We start from the raw sequence: 17,343 nt of genomic DNA on the forward strand, positions 1-17,343 counted from the left end.
CGGGGAAGAAACACGGGCAGAGAGGCAGACAGCCTCGTTGCAAGGCGGGGGGTAGAATTTGCCCTCCACAAATGATAACAAACACAACATCACGACCCCCCTATTCATGGGACCGTGTTGCCTTCGAACGAATCTGCGACTTGATATGCAGTGAACCAGTCAGGACAACAAGCGGAGAGCTCCCCGACTCAGTCACTTCTCAACGGATCCTCTTCCGGCCTCCAGGCCTGTCTTGTGGGCGTCAAGCCAAGCCGTAACCCGGACACCTGCCGACTCATACAGGCATCGCGTCGGCAGCTCGCCGTCCAACCGCCGTCGCAATGTCCCCCGGACAGATCAAATCAAACATTCATCGCTTCCGCGTCCGACAGACATCCCCATCCTCGGCAGCGCTGCGTCGCTCTGCCTCGCCTCCCGCCGTGCGCCATGCCCCGCCACCACCGGAGACCGCCCCCGATGTCTCATCTTCATCGACAACATTAGCACCAGTCTCAACGGCCCCAGCCCAGGCCTTAGCTTCAGGTCCGGTCCCATCTGCGCTTCCGTACCCAAGTCCGACCGCAGTCACCACCAATGCCTCGGCCTCCGTAGTGCTCTCCGCTGTCCCGGCATCGTCGCCCAAGACGACCCGCGACATTCCTGCCTGCGACCGCTGCCGCAGCTTCAAGAAGAAGTGCAGCCGCACGTTTCCCGTGTGCACACTCTGCGCCAACGCAGGGCACAAATGCTCTTTCTCAACGCCTGCCGCGTCCACCGCGGCTCAGACGCATCACCTGCGAGCCCGCATAGAGTGGCTTTCACGCTTCATCAATGACAGTTTTCCCATTGCGGGCATCCCGGGCGTGGAAGCTGTCGACACAGGGACTGACCTCGCCTCGCTGCTGGGTTCGTCGCAAGCTGCTATCGCTGCCGGGCAGCCGTTGGAAGCTAACCCGACAACGCCAGCGAATGGAGCCACGCCTGGTTCCTTGAGCGTTGGGAGCAACCGTGGGGAGCCAGGAGAAACGTTTGCGGTAGACCAGCAGCCGCATGGAGCCCCAGGATCTGTCCTGTTTGATCAGAGAAGTCTGGCAGTAAACGTAGACTCGGAATCGCCGTCGTCGAGAGGCAATGACCACGTAAGAGCTCTCCTTCAGCCAGCACCCGAACCCGGGAGGATACCGGGCATCGAGGGTCTTCGCGATGGAGAAGGCTTTACGTCTTCCAGCTTGCCAAAAGATGCCATTGCACGACGGTTCGTTGACGCCTATTTCCGGAACGTGAACCGGGCGTACCCGTTTGTCAACCGGGTCAAGGTTCTGCGAGACCTTGAGTCCTTGGGAGAATCATCTAAGAGACGCCGAGATGCCGACTCGACATTACTATACCTTATCATGGCCATCGGATGCACCACTCTTCAGAGAGCAGGCCAAATACCGAACGACACGGCGTCCAAGTTCGACGTGGCGTATGCTGACATCATCCAAGAGTGTTTGGCGAGAGAGGATCTCGAGTCGATTCAAATCCTCGTCCTGGTAGCATTGTACTCGCTCTTCGACCCCAAAGGGATCTCAACATGGTCCATAGCCGGCATCGTTTCCCGTCAAGCCATGCTGCTCGCCCTGAGCAGAAGATCTTCTGAGGACAAAAGCCTTTCAGCGATGGACATTGAGTTACGTCACCGACTGTTCTGGAGCATCTACGTGTTGGACCGCATGATGGCCATCTCACTCGGGCTCCCGGTGGCCCTGATCGACGAGAATGTCGATGTCCCGTTACCCGGCCTCACCATCGAAGAGTTTGCGTCACCGGACCGACAGCACTTTGCATCCATTCTGCAGACCAATCGGCACGTCATTCAGCTCAGACAACTAGAGGACCGAATACTGAAGCAGATCCATACGCGAAAGCAATCCGATGTTGCCGCACTCTCACAAGCCGATAGACGAGCCATCGTACAGAACATCAGGTCCGACATAGAGAACTGGTATAGCAACGGATGTCTTGTGTCCCCGCTAGAGCCGGACAACGTTCCTATTCATAATTCGGTGACCTGGCTCAGTGCCAGATACTACCATCTTCTACTCCTGCTCCACTACCCCTGCCACTTCAACTCTTGCGGCTCCATCGTGTCTGCGGTCGAGCTCCTCCGTTTCGCACAGAAGCATCTGCAGTCGACGTCGGTCCTCTTACAGCAACGTCAGCTCCCTTTGAACCGTGTGACACTTTGCCGGCTGTTTCCGGTAGGTCTGGTCCTGATCCACAGCTTCATCGCCTGCGCCGCAGAATGCACATCTTTCTCAGCCCGGGATGAGGTAGCCGTTATCGTCAGCATTCTCGAAGCCTTCCCCGAGGGCTGGACGCAAGCCCGGCAAGCCGCGCACGTCTTCCGCCAGTTCATGAGTCTCATCTCCGGCGTGCCGAACAACGGCTACACCACCCTCCACTTCCCGGGCAATGTCTACGGCAACGGTCAAATGGCGTCGTCGCGGGAGTCGTATCAGGCGATGGTCAGGCCCATCATTACCGGACTCGTGACCCTGATGCAGGAGGTTCTCGGTAGGTCGACTTGCTACTCTTTCCACGAATTTCCCGATGACTGTGGTGGGCTGTCTTCGGCTTCGGCAGGGTTTAGGGGACAAGCAGCATTTTCTCCCACGGGTCCGGCTCGCCATTCGGCGACAGTTGGGAACGATGACTCTTCTATGGACTACGGATGGGGCTCGTTGGAACTGGGATTTCTCTGAACATTTGTTTTGTTTTGCAGCGACACATTCCCTTGTTTTGGTTTTCTTTTTGTACTTGATACCATAATGTCTGAAGACGAATTCAACCTGACCCAAGCTCTCATATACTGAGTGGAATGTGATGCCGTCTTCGCTGAAAAGCCCCTTAAGACTCAAAGTCTCTGGTTCTCGGGTAGGACTTGGTCAAGAAAATATCCTGTATATGGCACAGCACTACCGCTGCAGTCGGCTGGAGATTTAATAGAATACAAGAACTATACTAGACCAGAAGAACATCCAGCAGCAGTCACTATCTTGAGATTATGGTTGGATGTCAAGTACCTGAGATTCCTGCATTGCTTTCCCCTCTTTGCACTATATCTGCGACTCCCTTTGCTTCACGTTCGTGAGTTCATCAGTCTTGCATCTACGACAGAGAGCACAGAGCCGCCATACACAGCCTAGCAAGTAGATGGCATCCCCTGCCCAGCAATCATCTTTAAAAAGCTAAGTTCCTCCTCCATCGCTTTGGTTCCAGCACCCATGGGACTGGCAGTGGGGTAAAGAGGCTCTAGCTGAACCTCCTTCTGGTGGATCACGGGCGCTTGTAAAGGTCACAAATGATGCAGCACATAAAGTCTCACGGCCAACGCAACAATGCTAGGTCTAAGTTGAAATTTAGTCAATGTAGGCGTCTGAAATACTGCCCAGATCACGGTGCCGTTTGTGTATATAGTATGCTTTCCCAACTGAACCCTTCAGTGCATAGGATGCGTTCGATAGACTGTGATACGTGATAAAACCTGTTCTCCGCAAGCTAGAGCTACTAACAGAGCGGCTTTCTACGGTTAGTTCACGTAGGTATCGTTATGTTACCGCATTCCCATGTGTATAGTACCTCTAAAGGTTACAAGAGACGGAACGCTTTGCGGACTGCTTTGGCAAATACTGTTTTAGTCAATTGCAATCGAACTGTGTAAGTTGAGTCTTCTTCTGCCACTTTTTTCTCCCAGTCTTTGTTCCATCATCAAGTCAAATGTTCAGGTGTTCTCGAATTCTGCCAAGAACCAGCTCTGGTTTCTCAGCATGAACGCCATGGTTAGCGCCTTCAACTTGGTATAGTTTGGCGCCCGGGATTCTTTCAGCAATCAACTTTGAGTTTTCTAGGCGATATGTATCAGCCGGGTGGGGTTTAAAATCACAGGATACGACAATCCTACCGGGAGGGCAAATCCAGTCCTTGTCGCCGACAACGACTAATGTCTTGGCCGTGATCTCTGGCAACTGAGCCGTGTAATCAAAATACTTCTCATTCTCGGAATATAGATCATCTGGTAGGGAATTGAGCTCATCGGGCATAGTAGGTAAGTTGGGGAATGTTGCATGGCCTTACTGTGCGATTCAGCAACATAAACTCCATCAAGATTGCTCCTTAATGCCGCATCGGGATCAAACGTCTCTTTGTAAAGCGGCATCATTGCGAAGTATATTAGTTGAAATTCTCGATCGCTCTCATAGGCCCCAAAGACCTTGTTCTTCAGCATGTCGACAGAGAAACTGGGGACTCTATGAATCCTTTCCTCCAGCGTTTTGATGGCGCCAGCCTCATCTAAGAACGTTAACAGTGCTACCAACTAGAAGTTTCACATTTAGCTGTGACCTACGGTGGTGGGACGGTGCTGTTCCTCTGAGAATCAAATGCGAAACTCGCGGAGCATACTTGATGGCGTAATGCTGTGCTAGGAAACCCCCGAAGCTGCCACCGCAAATGATGACCTGGTTATCTCCAGCGAAATGTTGTCTCACTCCCTCAATATCATCAACTATTTGCTCAAAGGTGTAAGGCTTGGTCAAGGAGCTCTGGCCATGTCCCCGATAATCAAATGACAGAACCCGGATCTTGTCGCTGAGTTGGCTGTAAATTTTAAAATCAGACCTATGGTCACCTGAGCTCACATTAGCTACCTCGCAACTTATCCCGAGCCATTCTGGGGAGGCCCACCCATTCCTCGGCCGCCATGGAGTGTAATCATCAAGGGAGCATGCTCAGGCCCGGCGATGCGATACGCGAGACGAGCACCGTTGATGTCTACAAATTCAATCATTTTTGGTGGAAGTAGCTCAGCTAGAGACAAGAAGTGATTCGAAATCCGAACTTAGAAACGGTTGCAAAGTTTCTACAGCCGTCATGAGAATATGCCGGCAATCGCTGGTATGAGATGATGCCCCGTCGTTTGTTGGTGCACTCAGCGAGGTTGAATGCCGAGGCCGGGAGCCAATCGTACCTGAAGCCGACGAGGCGGGGGAGAGGATTCAAGCAAACAGGGGATAAGACAGATAGTGCCTGGTGTTGCGAGTAAGGAGCCGGACAGAACCCGACCCAATCTTCCCAAAAGGGGTAACCCAGGCCCCTCCCCGATAGTGAACCGGGGGGATTTGCATGGCGCCATAGTGAAGGCCCTTTATCAAATTACACTAAGAAGACAGCCGATGTCACCCAGAAAATTCTGTAATCGATTACGTTGCCGTCGTCGGCTCCATGTTGTTCTTCCTACAGGGGAGAGGCATCTTACGATAAAGATCTGCTGCTCACCCAATCTTCACCTTCAATAGGAAGGGGAAGCTCTGCCAGCTCGCCTCACTGGATACCCACAGAGCTTTCTGTCCCCTAAGTTCTCGTACAGGAATTTCTGAAGCCGCGATACAGCGACGGTAGATGAAGCAAGTTGGGATGGCGCACCCAGACCCCAACGCCTCCAACGCCGCCAAGCCGGTTGACCCGATCGATCGGGTCCAAGACAAGGACGGTATTTCGACAACGTCCGGCATCGCCGCTGCCGCCGACAGCAAACCGGAGCCCCCACAGCAGCTTGAAGAGGCCGGATGGTTCCGGTGGCACGAACCCGGCACATCGCCGGAAGAGAAGAAATTGATCTTTAAACTGGACTGGTTTTTGCTTTCTTACGGCTGCCTGATGTACTTCATCAAACAGGTATGTAGCCCAGATCGCCATGTGTGGTTTGGCTGTTGATGCTCACCTCCATCAGCTCGATCAAAACAACATCTCCAATGCTTACGTTTCGGGCATGTCGGAAGAGCTCAACTTCGGTCCTGGCAACGAACTCTCTTGGATGAATACTTACTTCAATATCGGCACCATCATCGGCGGCTCTTTCGCCAACCTGATCATCACGGTTGTCCGCCCGCGCTACTGGCTGACCGGCTGCCTTTTCGTTTGGTCTCTGTTTGTATTGTTTCTCTACAAGTGCCAGAGCGCGCCCCAGTTCTACGTCCTGCGCTTTTTTATTGGCCTGTTCGAATCAGCCGCTTGGCCAGGCGTCATGTACGTTCTCGGCTCCTGGTACCGCAAGAGCGAGCTGTCTCGTCGTTCCGGCCTATTCGTCATGAGTGGCGTCCTGGGACAGATGTTCTCCGGCTATCTCCAATCTGCACTTTACACCGGCATGGGTGGCAAAGGTGGCTTGTCGGCCTGGAGGTGGCTGTTCATCTTCGATTTCATCCTGGCCGTTCCCGTTGTGATTTATGGAGTTGTAAGTCGATTCGCAATCCAGTCGAGGACAGTACTAACGTCGTTCCCAGATTTGCTTTCCCGATACTCCTCATACCACAACAGCCTTTTATCTCAGTGACTGGGAGAGGCAGCGCGCGCGGGAGCGTATTGAAGAAGAAGGCCGCAAGCCCGTCGGGAAGATGAACTGGTCCGTCGTAGCCCGCGTCTTCGGCTCCTGGCAAGTCTATGCTTTCACCGCCGCCTACTCCTTCTGGACTTTGACGTGCGGCTCATACATTATACAATACTTTACACTATACCTCAAGTCAACAAAGTTGTACACGGTACCCCAGATCAACAACATCCCGACCTGCGTCGGCGCTATCAACTTCGTGTTTATGGTCTCGACAGGCTACGTCTCCGACAAGATTGGCCGTCGCGGACCCGTCTGTTTCGCGGTTGGCTGCTTGCTGACATTTGTCTACGCCGTCTTGGCTGCATGGAGCGTGCCGCATACGTTGCGTATGGCTGTCTTCATCCTTGCTGGTTGCTACGGCTGCTACACACCTTTGCTGGCCGGCTGGGCAAACGAGGCGTGTGGAGGTGACCAGCAGAAGCGTGCCTTTGTTCTTGGCTTCATGGTATCTATCGGCCAGGCTGTCGTAATTCCCTTCCAGCAGTTGCAGATGCCGAGTGGGCAGGCGCCGACTTTCGCCGAGACCCATGGCTGGGACAGTGCGCTGGCTTTTGTCATTGCATTGACCGTTTGGACAGGTGTCGGGCTACCATTCCTTCAGAAGTGGCGTGAGTCGAAGGTCAAGGTCAGCACTCGAGAAATTGATAGTGATGAGGCATGATAGACGACAACAGGTTTCCTCCAGTAGGTTTTGCTAGAACGAGAAAAGAGTGAGCTTTTGAGATGCAGTATTGATTAGTCGGAAAATGACCATATAACAACATAATTGTAATTAGATGCTTGAAACCATCAATCAACTGGCCCAATTGTAGAAGATAACCGGCGTCAACGGTCGATTTGATACATTATACAAGACGACCAAAACTATACCGACATGAAGATGTCCCGTACGTTTAACCGTGTAGTTAGGCATCTCAAGTATAATCCTCCCAGTCAATGCCACAAAATTGCCAGATACATCTAAGCCGCTACGGACTTGATGAAAGCAGCGGCTGCGTCGTTGTCGGAGAAATATCCAAGATGACCCATCTGGCTCTTGCTTTCGCAGCCCCCGGCGCTAGCACATCCACCAACAGAGCAGACAAAATCACCAACACCGCAAAAGCTCTTGAAATCGCCTTTCGAAATGCCAGATACAGGTTGACTCTTGAATGGATCACCAAAAGTGACAGCGGCAAGGACGTCCTTGCCGTTGAGCATCTTGGCAGCATTGTGAACGACCATGGCGCCCTGGCTGTAGCCGGTAAGAACCAACTTTGTCTCTGGGCACTTGCTGAGCCATTCGCTAGCCTGGCTAGTCATGGCTTTGCTACCGGGTCCAGACCCAACTCCCTCGGCCGAGATGCCGAACGAATCGGCAGGGTAAGAGACGCCTTCGAAGGTAACAGAGTCGGCGCCGAGGGCCGACTGGAGGGCCTTCTGAAGTCCGGGACCGACGACGGTGCCGAGGGTGCCCATCTCTGTTGTACCGCGGGCGAACAGTACAGTGACTGCTTTGCATCCCGATGCCTTCCGGGCGTCGATAGGGCTGGCAGCCGCCAGGGCGGCAAAGAGAGCGGTGCTAAGAGCGGCTGTCTTCATTTTGAGGTTACTGATGTACTTGAAATCAGCAATGACGAAGTGTATGTCGGTCAAAAATTGAATGAAGTAGGTTTTGGTCTTGAAGGTATAAAAGAGTGCTCCGCACTGGTAGGTAGGTGTAAGTGGAAGAGAAGAGCAGAAGCGACGAACTGAAACGAGTGGGTGATTGTTGATGCTCTGTCTTCCCTTCCAACAAACTCCCCGAGTAAGAGAGCATCCTCATCTTTTATGCTCAAAATGTTTACTCGATTAACCGCTCAAAAACACGAGGGCAATCATAGCTTCCCCCTTGCCAAGTGTGATTCACATTCGAGGAGGTGAGCTTTGACTTGTACAAAAAGGAATTCCTAGCGACTCCTCGTTTCATGCTGATTGGTGGCTTCGTCCAAAACGCCAAAGTACATGTGCGGGTCGGCAAGCTCGTCCCTATCAAAAGGGCCAGTTCAGATTGTCTTTGCGCAAATCGTTCAGTGATAGCACACGCTTGGACGTTATAATCCCTGCTGTCAAACAAAATGATTGGCCATTTACGACCAACGGTCCGCGCCATCCAAAGGGACTCGGCGTGTCTCTGAAGCTGTCATTTATCTTAAGACATAACCCCACAAGAGACCGATGCCGAGAAACAATCACTCCGTTGCCGCGCTCATAGAAAATAGCAGGGGTTGCTCTGGGATACCTAGTCTCGCAGGGGTTGATTTCTGCCTGCAATTAACAGCGTCGTTTTTGCAACAGTCATGAGCCTAGTAGTTCTACGAGTGTTTGTGTTATAGTCGTTAACGTCTGTGCTTTATATACCTTGTTGGTTCAATTCCCATAGACCCCTAGAGTAGGATTTATATAGGAAGAGATCACTAGACGACCTAGATTTGGGCGAGATGTACCCGATCAGAAGGTTAGAGGCAAAGGCTATTAAGTGACGCAATTTACACCTTGCCTGTAGTGGTGCGAGACTGGGGTGTATGTTGCAGGGTATACGGATACTAGGCGTTAATTGCTGCGTGCAATTAACGGCGTCGTTTTTGCGACACTTAGCTACCCTAATGCAGCCTTGATGCCGAGTTTACCCGTCCTCTTACCAGGTTTAAAGCTGTTTAACATGATACGCCGCGGCTTGCATATCTGGTGAGGACTATGCCGAAACCGATCATTCTTGCAGGACCAATTGGACGCCAGCCAACAATATGTTTCCTACCTCAAATACGCACATTGCAGCAAGCTGTGATCGGGTCCAACATATGAAATCCAGTGCGTGCTTGGATCATGCTCATGTGACGGGCATGGGGTCAGGTGAAATGTTTTACTGTGGATAACGAAGAAACTGATGAGTCTCAGACATTGGCTGGGTCAGCATGGACGGTTCATTAATCGACCTTCCATCCGCTAAGCATACAACCATCCAGGAGTTGAGTATTATCACTAGGTAAAATATCAAAACAATGATATCCATCCTAGCACAAAATCAGACCGAAAGTGACCACTTATGGTCTCTGGGTCTAGTTCAGTATTTGCTGAGCCTGCCCCGTTTGATGGTCCTCTTTACTATCCCAAATTGGATGACCACTGATCAGGCATCCTCCTCCTCCTCGTATTTATCCACTAAACTTGGACCCGGCTCGGGCCGTTGCCTGATTTGGCATGTTTTGCGGCTCTTGTCGTTATCTTCGCCCTCAGCATCATTAACTTTCCACTAAGCAGCGTCTTCGTGCTGTGCAAAGTCCCGAATAGCTATTCAGGGGAAGAAGCATTGACTCCTTGAGACACACAAAGACACTCCGAGTCAAAGTAGCAAGACTCATTCTATGAAAAAGGGTGAGAAACGCAAAGCGAACCAATTCCCGTCTGCTATGAGGGTGCTAGCCTACGTTGCAATTCTGCGGGCACTGGTTTCGGTACGAGCAAGTGATTTTTAGGTCTGGACAACACCCTTCAATGACATTCGCTTCATTAACTTCCGAAAATACGGAAGTAATTCAAAGATGGTGAGGTGCATGAATCCAAACGACCGTTTGTAGCGCCATGCCGCCAACCTATGCACATATCACAGCCTGGAGATAAGAGCGACGATAGAGACTTGAGCAATCGAACCGATGTCATGACGTAGATTACCGCATGACGATGAGTCCCGAGAAAGTCTCCGAACCAAGCTTGATGATAACGTCTCAGTGGTTCGCTTCCATGTACGTTCATGCAAGCTGGGAACCATCTCACGTCAGTCGCTTGGCCATAACGCTACGTTGTCGCATTCGTCAAGGGGAAGGCTGTTATTGAACATGATAAATAACCCCGCACCAGAGAACTTCTTTCTCCATGACATCTCGACTGCTGGTTCTATGATGATATTGTCGTGACAACTTACTCTCAGCACACTGCGCTTTTCTGCATCGGTAAACCATGATATTCACAGAGCCGAAGGTGGTGCTCTCGGCGGTCTTCGCGTTGTCTATATTGAGCCTCATCCGGGTAATTCCAAAGGCATTGGGTCATGACGAATTTGAAAGCTAACCATGAATCAGTCATATTTTCTGTGTCCCTTGAAACATATTCCCGGGCCGTGGTACACACTGATCACGCATTATGTCTTGAAGTTCAACACCATTCGGGCTCGGCGAATTCATTACATTCACTCCTTGCACCAACGTTACGGGACCGTTGTGCGAATCTCGCCCTACCAAGTGTCGGTGGCTGATCCCGATGCCTTTGTCGCCATTCATCGCATAGGCTCCGGATTCTACAAGTCGCCGTTCTACGAGGATCTCACCGGCCCTGCGGGTATCGGTATCGGTCTGTTCTCCATAACGGACCCGAAGAGACACGCTGCTCGACGCAAACTGTTTGCTCGGGCCTTTACCAAAGCCAGTGTCCGCCAGAATTGCGAACCAGTCGTCCGAGAGAAGGTTAGGAAGGCTGTAGACAGGATCAAAGCAGAAGCCGCTCATGGATCTTCCGATGTTCTCCACTGGTGGCTACTTATGGCTTCAGATGTGATTGGCCAATTGTCTTTCGGGGAGTCTTTTGAGCTCCTGGAAACCGGAAAGGTACGGTAGACTCTTTTCGTTTCAACATTTTTTCGATTCGGACTCACAATGCGTCTGGTTATTAGAAGAATGAATTTGTCGAAATGCTCCACATGACAGGTCTGAGTACCTTCATCAACTATGAGTTTCCGCTGCTTTACTCAGTATCTCGACATATACCAATCAGGTCAGTGCAATGGATACTCAACGCCGCAGCATCAGTTCGATCCTACGGCAGGCGTGCTGTTGAGAACCTACGCAAACACCGAGACAACAAAAGCAACATCTTCGCCGCCGCCCTGGCAGAGTGCGAAGCAGACGAGAAGGGAAACTTGACCGACGAAGACATCATATTAGAAGCGGGAAATTTCATCCTTGCTGGCGCGGACACTACAGGTTCTACTCTAGCGTACCTCGTGTGGGCTGTTCTCAAAAGGCCCGAACTTCAGGCTCGACTGGAAGCCGAGGTTAGCGCGATTGATGAGGATAGTGTTTTCGACGATGCTTCCTTGGAGAAGTGCAAGCTTCTCAACGCTGTTATTGAAGAAACTCTGCGTCTTTACGGAAGTGTCCCGGGCAACCTTCCACGTGTCGTGCCAGCCAAGGGCGCTACGTTTGGTGGATACCATATCCCTGGCGGGCTAGAGGTCGAAACGCAGGCTTATACCCTCCACCGAGATCCCAAAGTGTGGCCGAACCCATTGGAGTGAGGGTTCTTGTACGTGTGCATGTATATCAGTTAGCTAACTATGGGACAGGTTTGACGAACAGCGGTGGTTAGACCCAGCCACCATCACACCTCAGCAGAAGAGTAGCTTGTGCCCATTCGGCGCTGGTACACGGGTCTGCATTGGTCTCGATCTCGCCCGAATGGAGCTGCGGATGGCGGCCGCAGTGCTGTTCCGCCAATGTCCCGGCCTCAAGCTCTCGAGCAGCATGACGGACTCGATGATGGAAATGGAGAATTACTTTACTATAGTTCCAATTGGTCATCATGTTGATGTCACATTGTTACCATAGTTGATTGGCCTTATCCACTCTTGGAGAAAAATGATTATCGAAACGGACTTTGCATTGTGGCAAATTCGTCTGGCGGGAGCATGGTCTTGAGCGGATATGTGGTAGGGTTAAGATGTATTCATACCGACAGTTTGAATGAAATACTGCCTATTCACCCATCTTACACGTACCCCTGCTGGTGGAATTTGACAGCTAATAGCCCCTCAAGCAGCAAGGGACTTGTCGAGCAATCAGATGTGGTTCCTGTGCACTCCTTTTGTGGGCTAAGGCAGATGGATGGCATAGCTTTGGCGAGAAGAGTTGCGGTCCAGAGCCCATTAGCATCAATCAGGACCCAGCTACTCCGCACAAAGACCATAAGTCTTCAGGTCCGCCATTTGTCAGCCGATACGCCAGTTGAGATCGAAATGGAGACCTGCCCATCTAGAAGCCAAGCTACCCCTCCTCAAGCGTAGGGCTTTGAAAGGGGGTTAAATACCCAACTTGGCATCGCCGCCTCGCCATGAAAACTCCGTCGCTTTGATATTTCATCTGCGCCAAACTACCCTTGACCATGACCGAATTCGTGATCGAAGACAGAGATCTTTCTAGCCTCCAGGGCAAAGTGGTTATTGTCACTGGGGGATCATCGGGAATCGGTCTCGCAACGGTGGCCACGCTTCTCTCGCATGGTGCCTCTGTCGTCAATGCCGACATCAACCCGCCAGCCGAGCAACCGGGAAGCTCTTGCTCGTTCGTCAAGACCGACGTGACTGTTTGGGCCGAACAGGTTGCGCTATTCAACAAGGCAAAGAAGACCCACGGCCGTATCGACCACGTCTTTGCCAACGCTGGCGTGGGCCCCAGCGCCAACTACCTCTCGACGGAAGTTGACGATAACGGAGATCTAATCGAGCCTACCCATGCCCTCTTGGACGTTAGCTTGAAGGGGGTCATGCACACTGCCACGCTCGCTATATATCACATGCGGCAGCAAGCGGGGGGCGGTAGTATCGTCATCAACGGTTCGACAACAGGTTTACAGCGCCTCCGTGCCGTGGACTACGGTGAGTCAGGCGTCCCTCCATATGAAGACCCTTCAGCTGACCCAATGGTGCAGCTACCGCAAAACATGCCGTGCTTGGGTTCGGTCGAGGTCTCGTACCGCTTCTCGAATCGGTCAAAATACCGATTCGCGTTAACATCCTGGCTCCGACTTGGGCGGACAGTAACGTGCTCCCGGACTTGAAAGGCTTGATGAAGAAGGTGGGCGTTGAAGTCCAGTCCGCGGAGGCTGTAGCGCGAGGCGCAGCCTTGCTGATGGCTGATAACTCGCGCAACGGGCATGTGATTCATGTCCAGCTTGGAAAGTACAAGGAGATTGACGAATCTGTGCTTCTACCCGCGTTCGAGTCCATCAGGGGGCCTGATTACCCGAACGAAGACGAGGTTCTACGACGTATCCAAAATCTCCTGACTCCCAGCTAGGAGGTCGGCATCAAATAGCATAGTATAACGACCCGAGTGCAAATCAATATATGTCATAAAGTCCAAGAAGTTCATGCCATAGCCTTTGCCTGCCGACAGTCTGGACATTCACTGCTGGACAATCTACTATCGCGGCATGCGGCAATAAAGAGATGATTAATATAGAGGTATGATGGGCATTAGCTCAAATCATAGAGAAGCCTCCAGAAGCTGATATGGTCTGCCCCGTCACCCAATTCGCCTGAGGCTCGGCGAGCATGGCAACAACCGAGGCAACGTCTTCTGGCTTCCCCATCCTGTTCTCAAATGGCGTCATAGAAACAATCATCTTGACGTACTGGCCGTGAGCGTCAGACGCCCCAGAGTCGGAAGCCATATCCGTCTCGGTGACACCGGGCTCAACGGTGTTGACAGTGTGACCCGCCGGGCCCAGCTCCGCAGCCAAGGCGCGTGTTAGACCCTCCAGGCCGGCTTTCGAGGAGAGGTACAGGCTCGCAGAAGCGTAGCCGCCGCGCGCTGCGACGGAGGTGATGTTGATGATGCGCCCCGGACGGCGAAGATGCGGAATCACGGCTTGCGCCATGAAGAAAGGCCCGCGAAGGTTAACGTTTATACTTTCCTGGAAGTCCGCGGGTGTGACTTGCGACACGGCGAGCTTGGAGGTCACCCCGGCGTTGTTGACGAGGATGTCGATGTGCTCTCCAAAGGCCGCAACCGTGGCATCGACGACTTGCTGGGGGGTCTCGGTCGAGGAGACGTCCGCCTGAACAGCGATGGCGCGCGTCGCGTTCTCTAGAGCGTTGATACGCTCGACCACCTCCGCTGCTAGACCTTGGCTTTTCTCCGAGACATACGTGATGACGACCTATGCTTCTTGTTATTAGGCATCACAATCTTAAGAGGAATGAGCTGGTTGGACTTTGTCTTTTACGGACATTTGCGCCTCTTTTGGCAAGCTCGATGGCAATAGCAGCCCCAATACCACGCGAACCGCCCGTCACGATGGCGACTTTGTTGCGCAACGGTAGTGCCATATTCCTGACTGTGATATGGACGTAAGACAATGATTGGGTTGAGTGATTAGAGGAGAGAGAGGGAGAACAAGGAGAAAGAAAATCAAAAGAAAGACGAGTCTCCCATTATTTCACAAACAGTTTCAACGAAACAACAGTCTTGAGGAAGTGCGGGGTTCTGAAGGAATGTTGACAGGGTTTGTCAGATTCTTCAGCGGAAAGATGATGTGCCTGGCCAGCGGGGTCTCAAGCCGTTTACAACCGCCAGCATCTAAATGAGGATATGCCTATAAACATAGGAACCGCTGACCCCTTTCTCGATATACAAGCCGTGTTCTGAAATGCTTTCTGTGCCGGTAACCGCACAATGATCAGTGGCCCTGGTAGTGTGGGCGTGACAAAATAGTCAACTGAAGATCCAACATCTTCCGCAGTGAGCAGAAGCCAGGAATTGCATGATTCTGCGTCGCATACAATAACCAAGTCCACCGCCCATGTGTTGACTTAAAGCAACATTGAGCACGCAAAGTTCGTCCGACAACATCATGGGCGACATCTCTGGCCCCGACGGAGCATCTTGACGGCTGAAGCGGTTGCTACTGTAAGCCGTCTCGTGCTGAGTCTAGTTGGAGATAGCTTTCCCTGACCTCTGGATGTCGACAAAAATCAGCAAAACTAAACAGCAAAGATTGTGACAAATCATTGCGCATTTGCCGAATCCAATAAGAACCCCCACGGTTTACCGCAAGCAGTGCCGCCAAGCTCCGGCCGGCGACCGGGCGTCACAGCCATCCCGGTCCGGCTCACGAAGCCAGCATGGGACACATTGACCCGGCATATCAGGTTCCGGAGCACGTATGTCTCGACAAACGGTGAGTTGAATTCTGTCTGCAAGATGAATGGCACCACAGGCTGGATGTCCTTCGGTCAAACGCCGCTTCCTGGCATTGGGGCGGCGGCGACGGCGACGACGACGACGATAAGCCCACCCAGGATGTCCTCGTCGGAAAGGCCCCGACAGTAGTCCACTACAGCGGGATTAGCCCGGTTGCACGCAATTGCGCGCCGCCTGAAGAACCGATGGACGGGATTCTGGAACGCTGGCGGGGAGGGGGCGATCGACAAGCCTCAGGACCCCTCAACAACGGCTACCGTAGGTAGGGGACTGCTTGGTGTTTAGATGGCAATGAGATTGTGTTATTAATGCGCATGATATCTTCGTTGCCGGCGCGCCACGGGATTCTCGCTCATAGTACAGAGAACAGAAACTGTGTCTCTCTTCCCTTCCACCCGTTCCCAATTGCAGCTAGCAACCAGTGTGCCCCCTCCCGCTCCGAGAAGAACCGAATCGTTGTTGACTCATGCGCTGAAACGACCACGAACTCGCGCAACCTCCCACCACCCTTCTAGGACGAACGGCCCGCACGCACAAACGCCGCCATGGCCGCCGATATCAGGGTCTCGATCGACCGCGGCGGCACCTTCTGCGACGTCATCGCCCACGTCGACGGCCGCGAGCCCCTCATCTTCAAGCTCCTGTCCGAGGACCCGGCCAACTACCCCGACGCCCCGACCGAGGGCATCCGCCGCGTCCTCGAGGCCGTTGAGGGGAAGCCAGTCCCCGTGGGCGAGAAGCTCGACGGCTCACGCATCGGTACGTGCCTTGAGATCGGGGTAAAAGGAGAGAGGTGTGGGAGGAGGAAGATCCCTTCGAGTCTTGAACCAACTCACTGACGAGCCCCGAATCTAGCATCATGCCGCATCGGCACCACGGTCGGCACCAACGCCCTCCTGGAGCACAAGGGTGAGCGCTTCGCCTTCCTCACAACAAAGGGCTTCAAGGACGTCTGCGTCATCGGCGACCAGTCCCGCCCCAAGCTCTTCGACCTGGACATCCGTAAGCCCGGGGCCCTGCACGACGCCGTCGTCGAGGTCGACGAGCGCATCGTCCCGGCCGACTACGACCTCAACCCGACGCCCCTCGACGAGCAGGCCGCCGTCGCCGCCGCCGAGGCCGCCGGGGACGCCGGGACCCTCGTGCGCACGGCGAGCGGCGAGTTTGTCCGCATCCTCCGCCGGCCGGACCCGGACGCCGTCCGGGCCCAGCTCCGAGAGCTCCGCGACCGGGGCTACACCTCGCTCGCCATCTGCTTCATGCACTCCTACCTCCACCCGGCCCACGAGGACCTCGTCGCCTCCCTCGCCCGCGACCCGGCGCTCGGCTTCGAGTTCGTCACCACCTCGGCCGCCGTCTCCCCGACCATCAAGTTCCTCCACCGCAGCACCTCGGCCTGCTCCGAGGCCTACCTCTACCCCGTTGTCCGGCGCTACGTCGACGCCTTCCGCGCCGGCTTCCGCGTGCCGCCCCGCCGCCTCGACTTCATGTGCTCCGACGGCGGCCTCGCCGCCGCCGACCGCTTCCGCGGCAACGAGGCCCTCCTCAGCGGGCCCGCCGGCGGCGTCGTCGGCGTCGCCGCCTCGTGCTACGACCCGGACGACGGCACCCCCGTCATCGGCTTCGACATGGGCGGCACCAGCACCGACGTCTCCCGCTACGACGGCCGCTATGACTACCTCACCGAGACATCCATTGTACGTTAGACAAAATTCGAAGCGAGCCACAGAATTATTGTATACTTAAGACACTAAACAGCGGGCCGACAACTAGGTTTCTACCTCCTGCCATAGACACGACAACGGACCGCCTGACTATACTTCCTTCACGCCGGAATCGCGTAAACTACTCAGTGGGTGTCACTGCACGGGCCTCCACCCATGTGACATTTCTAAGCATAGGCACGCCTTTAGCTACAAATTCTAGCCGACCGGCTCG

The 17,343-nt window shown here is 53.5% G+C and overlaps 8 protein-coding genes across 8 annotated transcripts in view; 5 read left to right on the forward strand and 3 right to left on the reverse strand.

Moving 5' to 3' along the window:
• Positions 1-320: 320 nt before the first annotated feature.
• On the forward strand, positions 321-2,726 carry GLRG_10465 (fungal specific transcription factor domain-containing protein; the record flags this gene model as incomplete). Its single annotated transcript, XM_008101150.1, has 1 exon — positions 321-2,726. The coding sequence occupies one exon, from the start codon at positions 321-323 to the stop codon at positions 2,724-2,726; it is 2,406 nt and encodes an 801-aa protein (XP_008099341.1).
• A 1,011-nt stretch (positions 2,727-3,737) lies between these two features.
• GLRG_10466 (uncharacterized protein) lies at positions 3,738-4,810 on the reverse strand (the record flags this gene model as incomplete). The annotated part of the gene is made up of 5 exons (XM_008101151.1): positions 3,738-3,868; positions 3,926-4,036; positions 4,099-4,314; positions 4,370-4,651; positions 4,708-4,810. 5 exons carry the CDS (start codon positions 4,808-4,810, stop codon positions 3,738-3,740), a joined length of 843 nt encoding a protein of 280 aa, XP_008099342.1.
• Positions 4,811-5,436: 626 nt separating this feature from the next.
• On the forward strand, positions 5,437-7,073 carry GLRG_10467 (major facilitator superfamily transporter; the record flags this gene model as incomplete). Its single annotated transcript, XM_008101152.1, has 3 exons — positions 5,437-5,697; positions 5,753-6,256; positions 6,306-7,073. 3 exons carry the CDS (start codon positions 5,437-5,439, stop codon positions 7,071-7,073), a joined length of 1,533 nt encoding a protein of 510 aa, XP_008099343.1.
• A 299-nt stretch (positions 7,074-7,372) lies between these two features.
• Positions 7,373-7,993, reverse strand: GLRG_10468 (cutinase; the record flags this gene model as incomplete). Its single annotated transcript, XM_008101153.1, has 1 exon — positions 7,373-7,993. The coding sequence occupies one exon, from the start codon at positions 7,991-7,993 to the stop codon at positions 7,373-7,375; it is 621 nt and encodes a 206-aa protein (XP_008099344.1).
• A 2,507-nt stretch (positions 7,994-10,500) lies between these two features.
• GLRG_10469 (cytochrome P450) lies at positions 10,501-12,030 on the forward strand (the record flags this gene model as incomplete). The annotated part of the gene is made up of 3 exons (XM_008101154.1): positions 10,501-11,031; positions 11,097-11,716; positions 11,769-12,030. The coding sequence occupies 3 exons, from the start codon at positions 10,501-10,503 to the stop codon at positions 12,028-12,030; spliced, it is 1,413 nt and encodes a 470-aa protein (XP_008099345.1).
• Positions 12,031-12,583: 553 nt separating this feature from the next.
• GLRG_10470 (short chain dehydrogenase) lies at positions 12,584-13,497 on the forward strand (the record flags this gene model as incomplete). Its single annotated transcript, XM_008101155.1, has 2 exons — positions 12,584-13,076; positions 13,130-13,497. The coding sequence occupies 2 exons, from the start codon at positions 12,584-12,586 to the stop codon at positions 13,495-13,497; spliced, it is 861 nt and encodes a 286-aa protein (XP_008099346.1).
• Positions 13,498-13,681: 184 nt separating this feature from the next.
• On the reverse strand, positions 13,682-14,531 carry GLRG_10471 (short chain dehydrogenase; the record flags this gene model as incomplete). Its single annotated transcript, XM_008101156.1, has 2 exons — positions 13,682-14,362; positions 14,433-14,531. The coding sequence occupies 2 exons, from the start codon at positions 14,529-14,531 to the stop codon at positions 13,682-13,684; spliced, it is 780 nt and encodes a 259-aa protein (XP_008099347.1).
• A 1,419-nt stretch (positions 14,532-15,950) lies between these two features.
• The window catches only part of GLRG_10472 (hydantoinase B/oxoprolinase), a gene marked incomplete at both ends in the record, with an annotated part of 4,590 nt that continues 3,197 nt past the window's right edge, over positions 15,951-17,343 (forward strand). Inside the window, 2 exons of the mRNA XM_008101157.1 lie at positions 15,951-16,164; positions 16,261-17,102. Coding sequence (XP_008099348.1) covers positions 15,951-16,164; positions 16,261-17,102 — 1,056 coding nt within the window. The remainder of the gene's footprint in view (positions 16,165-16,260; positions 17,103-17,343) is intronic.

Source organism: Colletotrichum graminicola, assembly GCF_000149035.1.
Source record: "Colletotrichum graminicola M1.001 genomic scaffold supercont1.61, whole genome shotgun sequence".
Classification (NCBI taxonomy): Eukaryota; Fungi; Ascomycota; class Sordariomycetes; order Glomerellales; family Glomerellaceae; genus Colletotrichum; species Colletotrichum graminicola.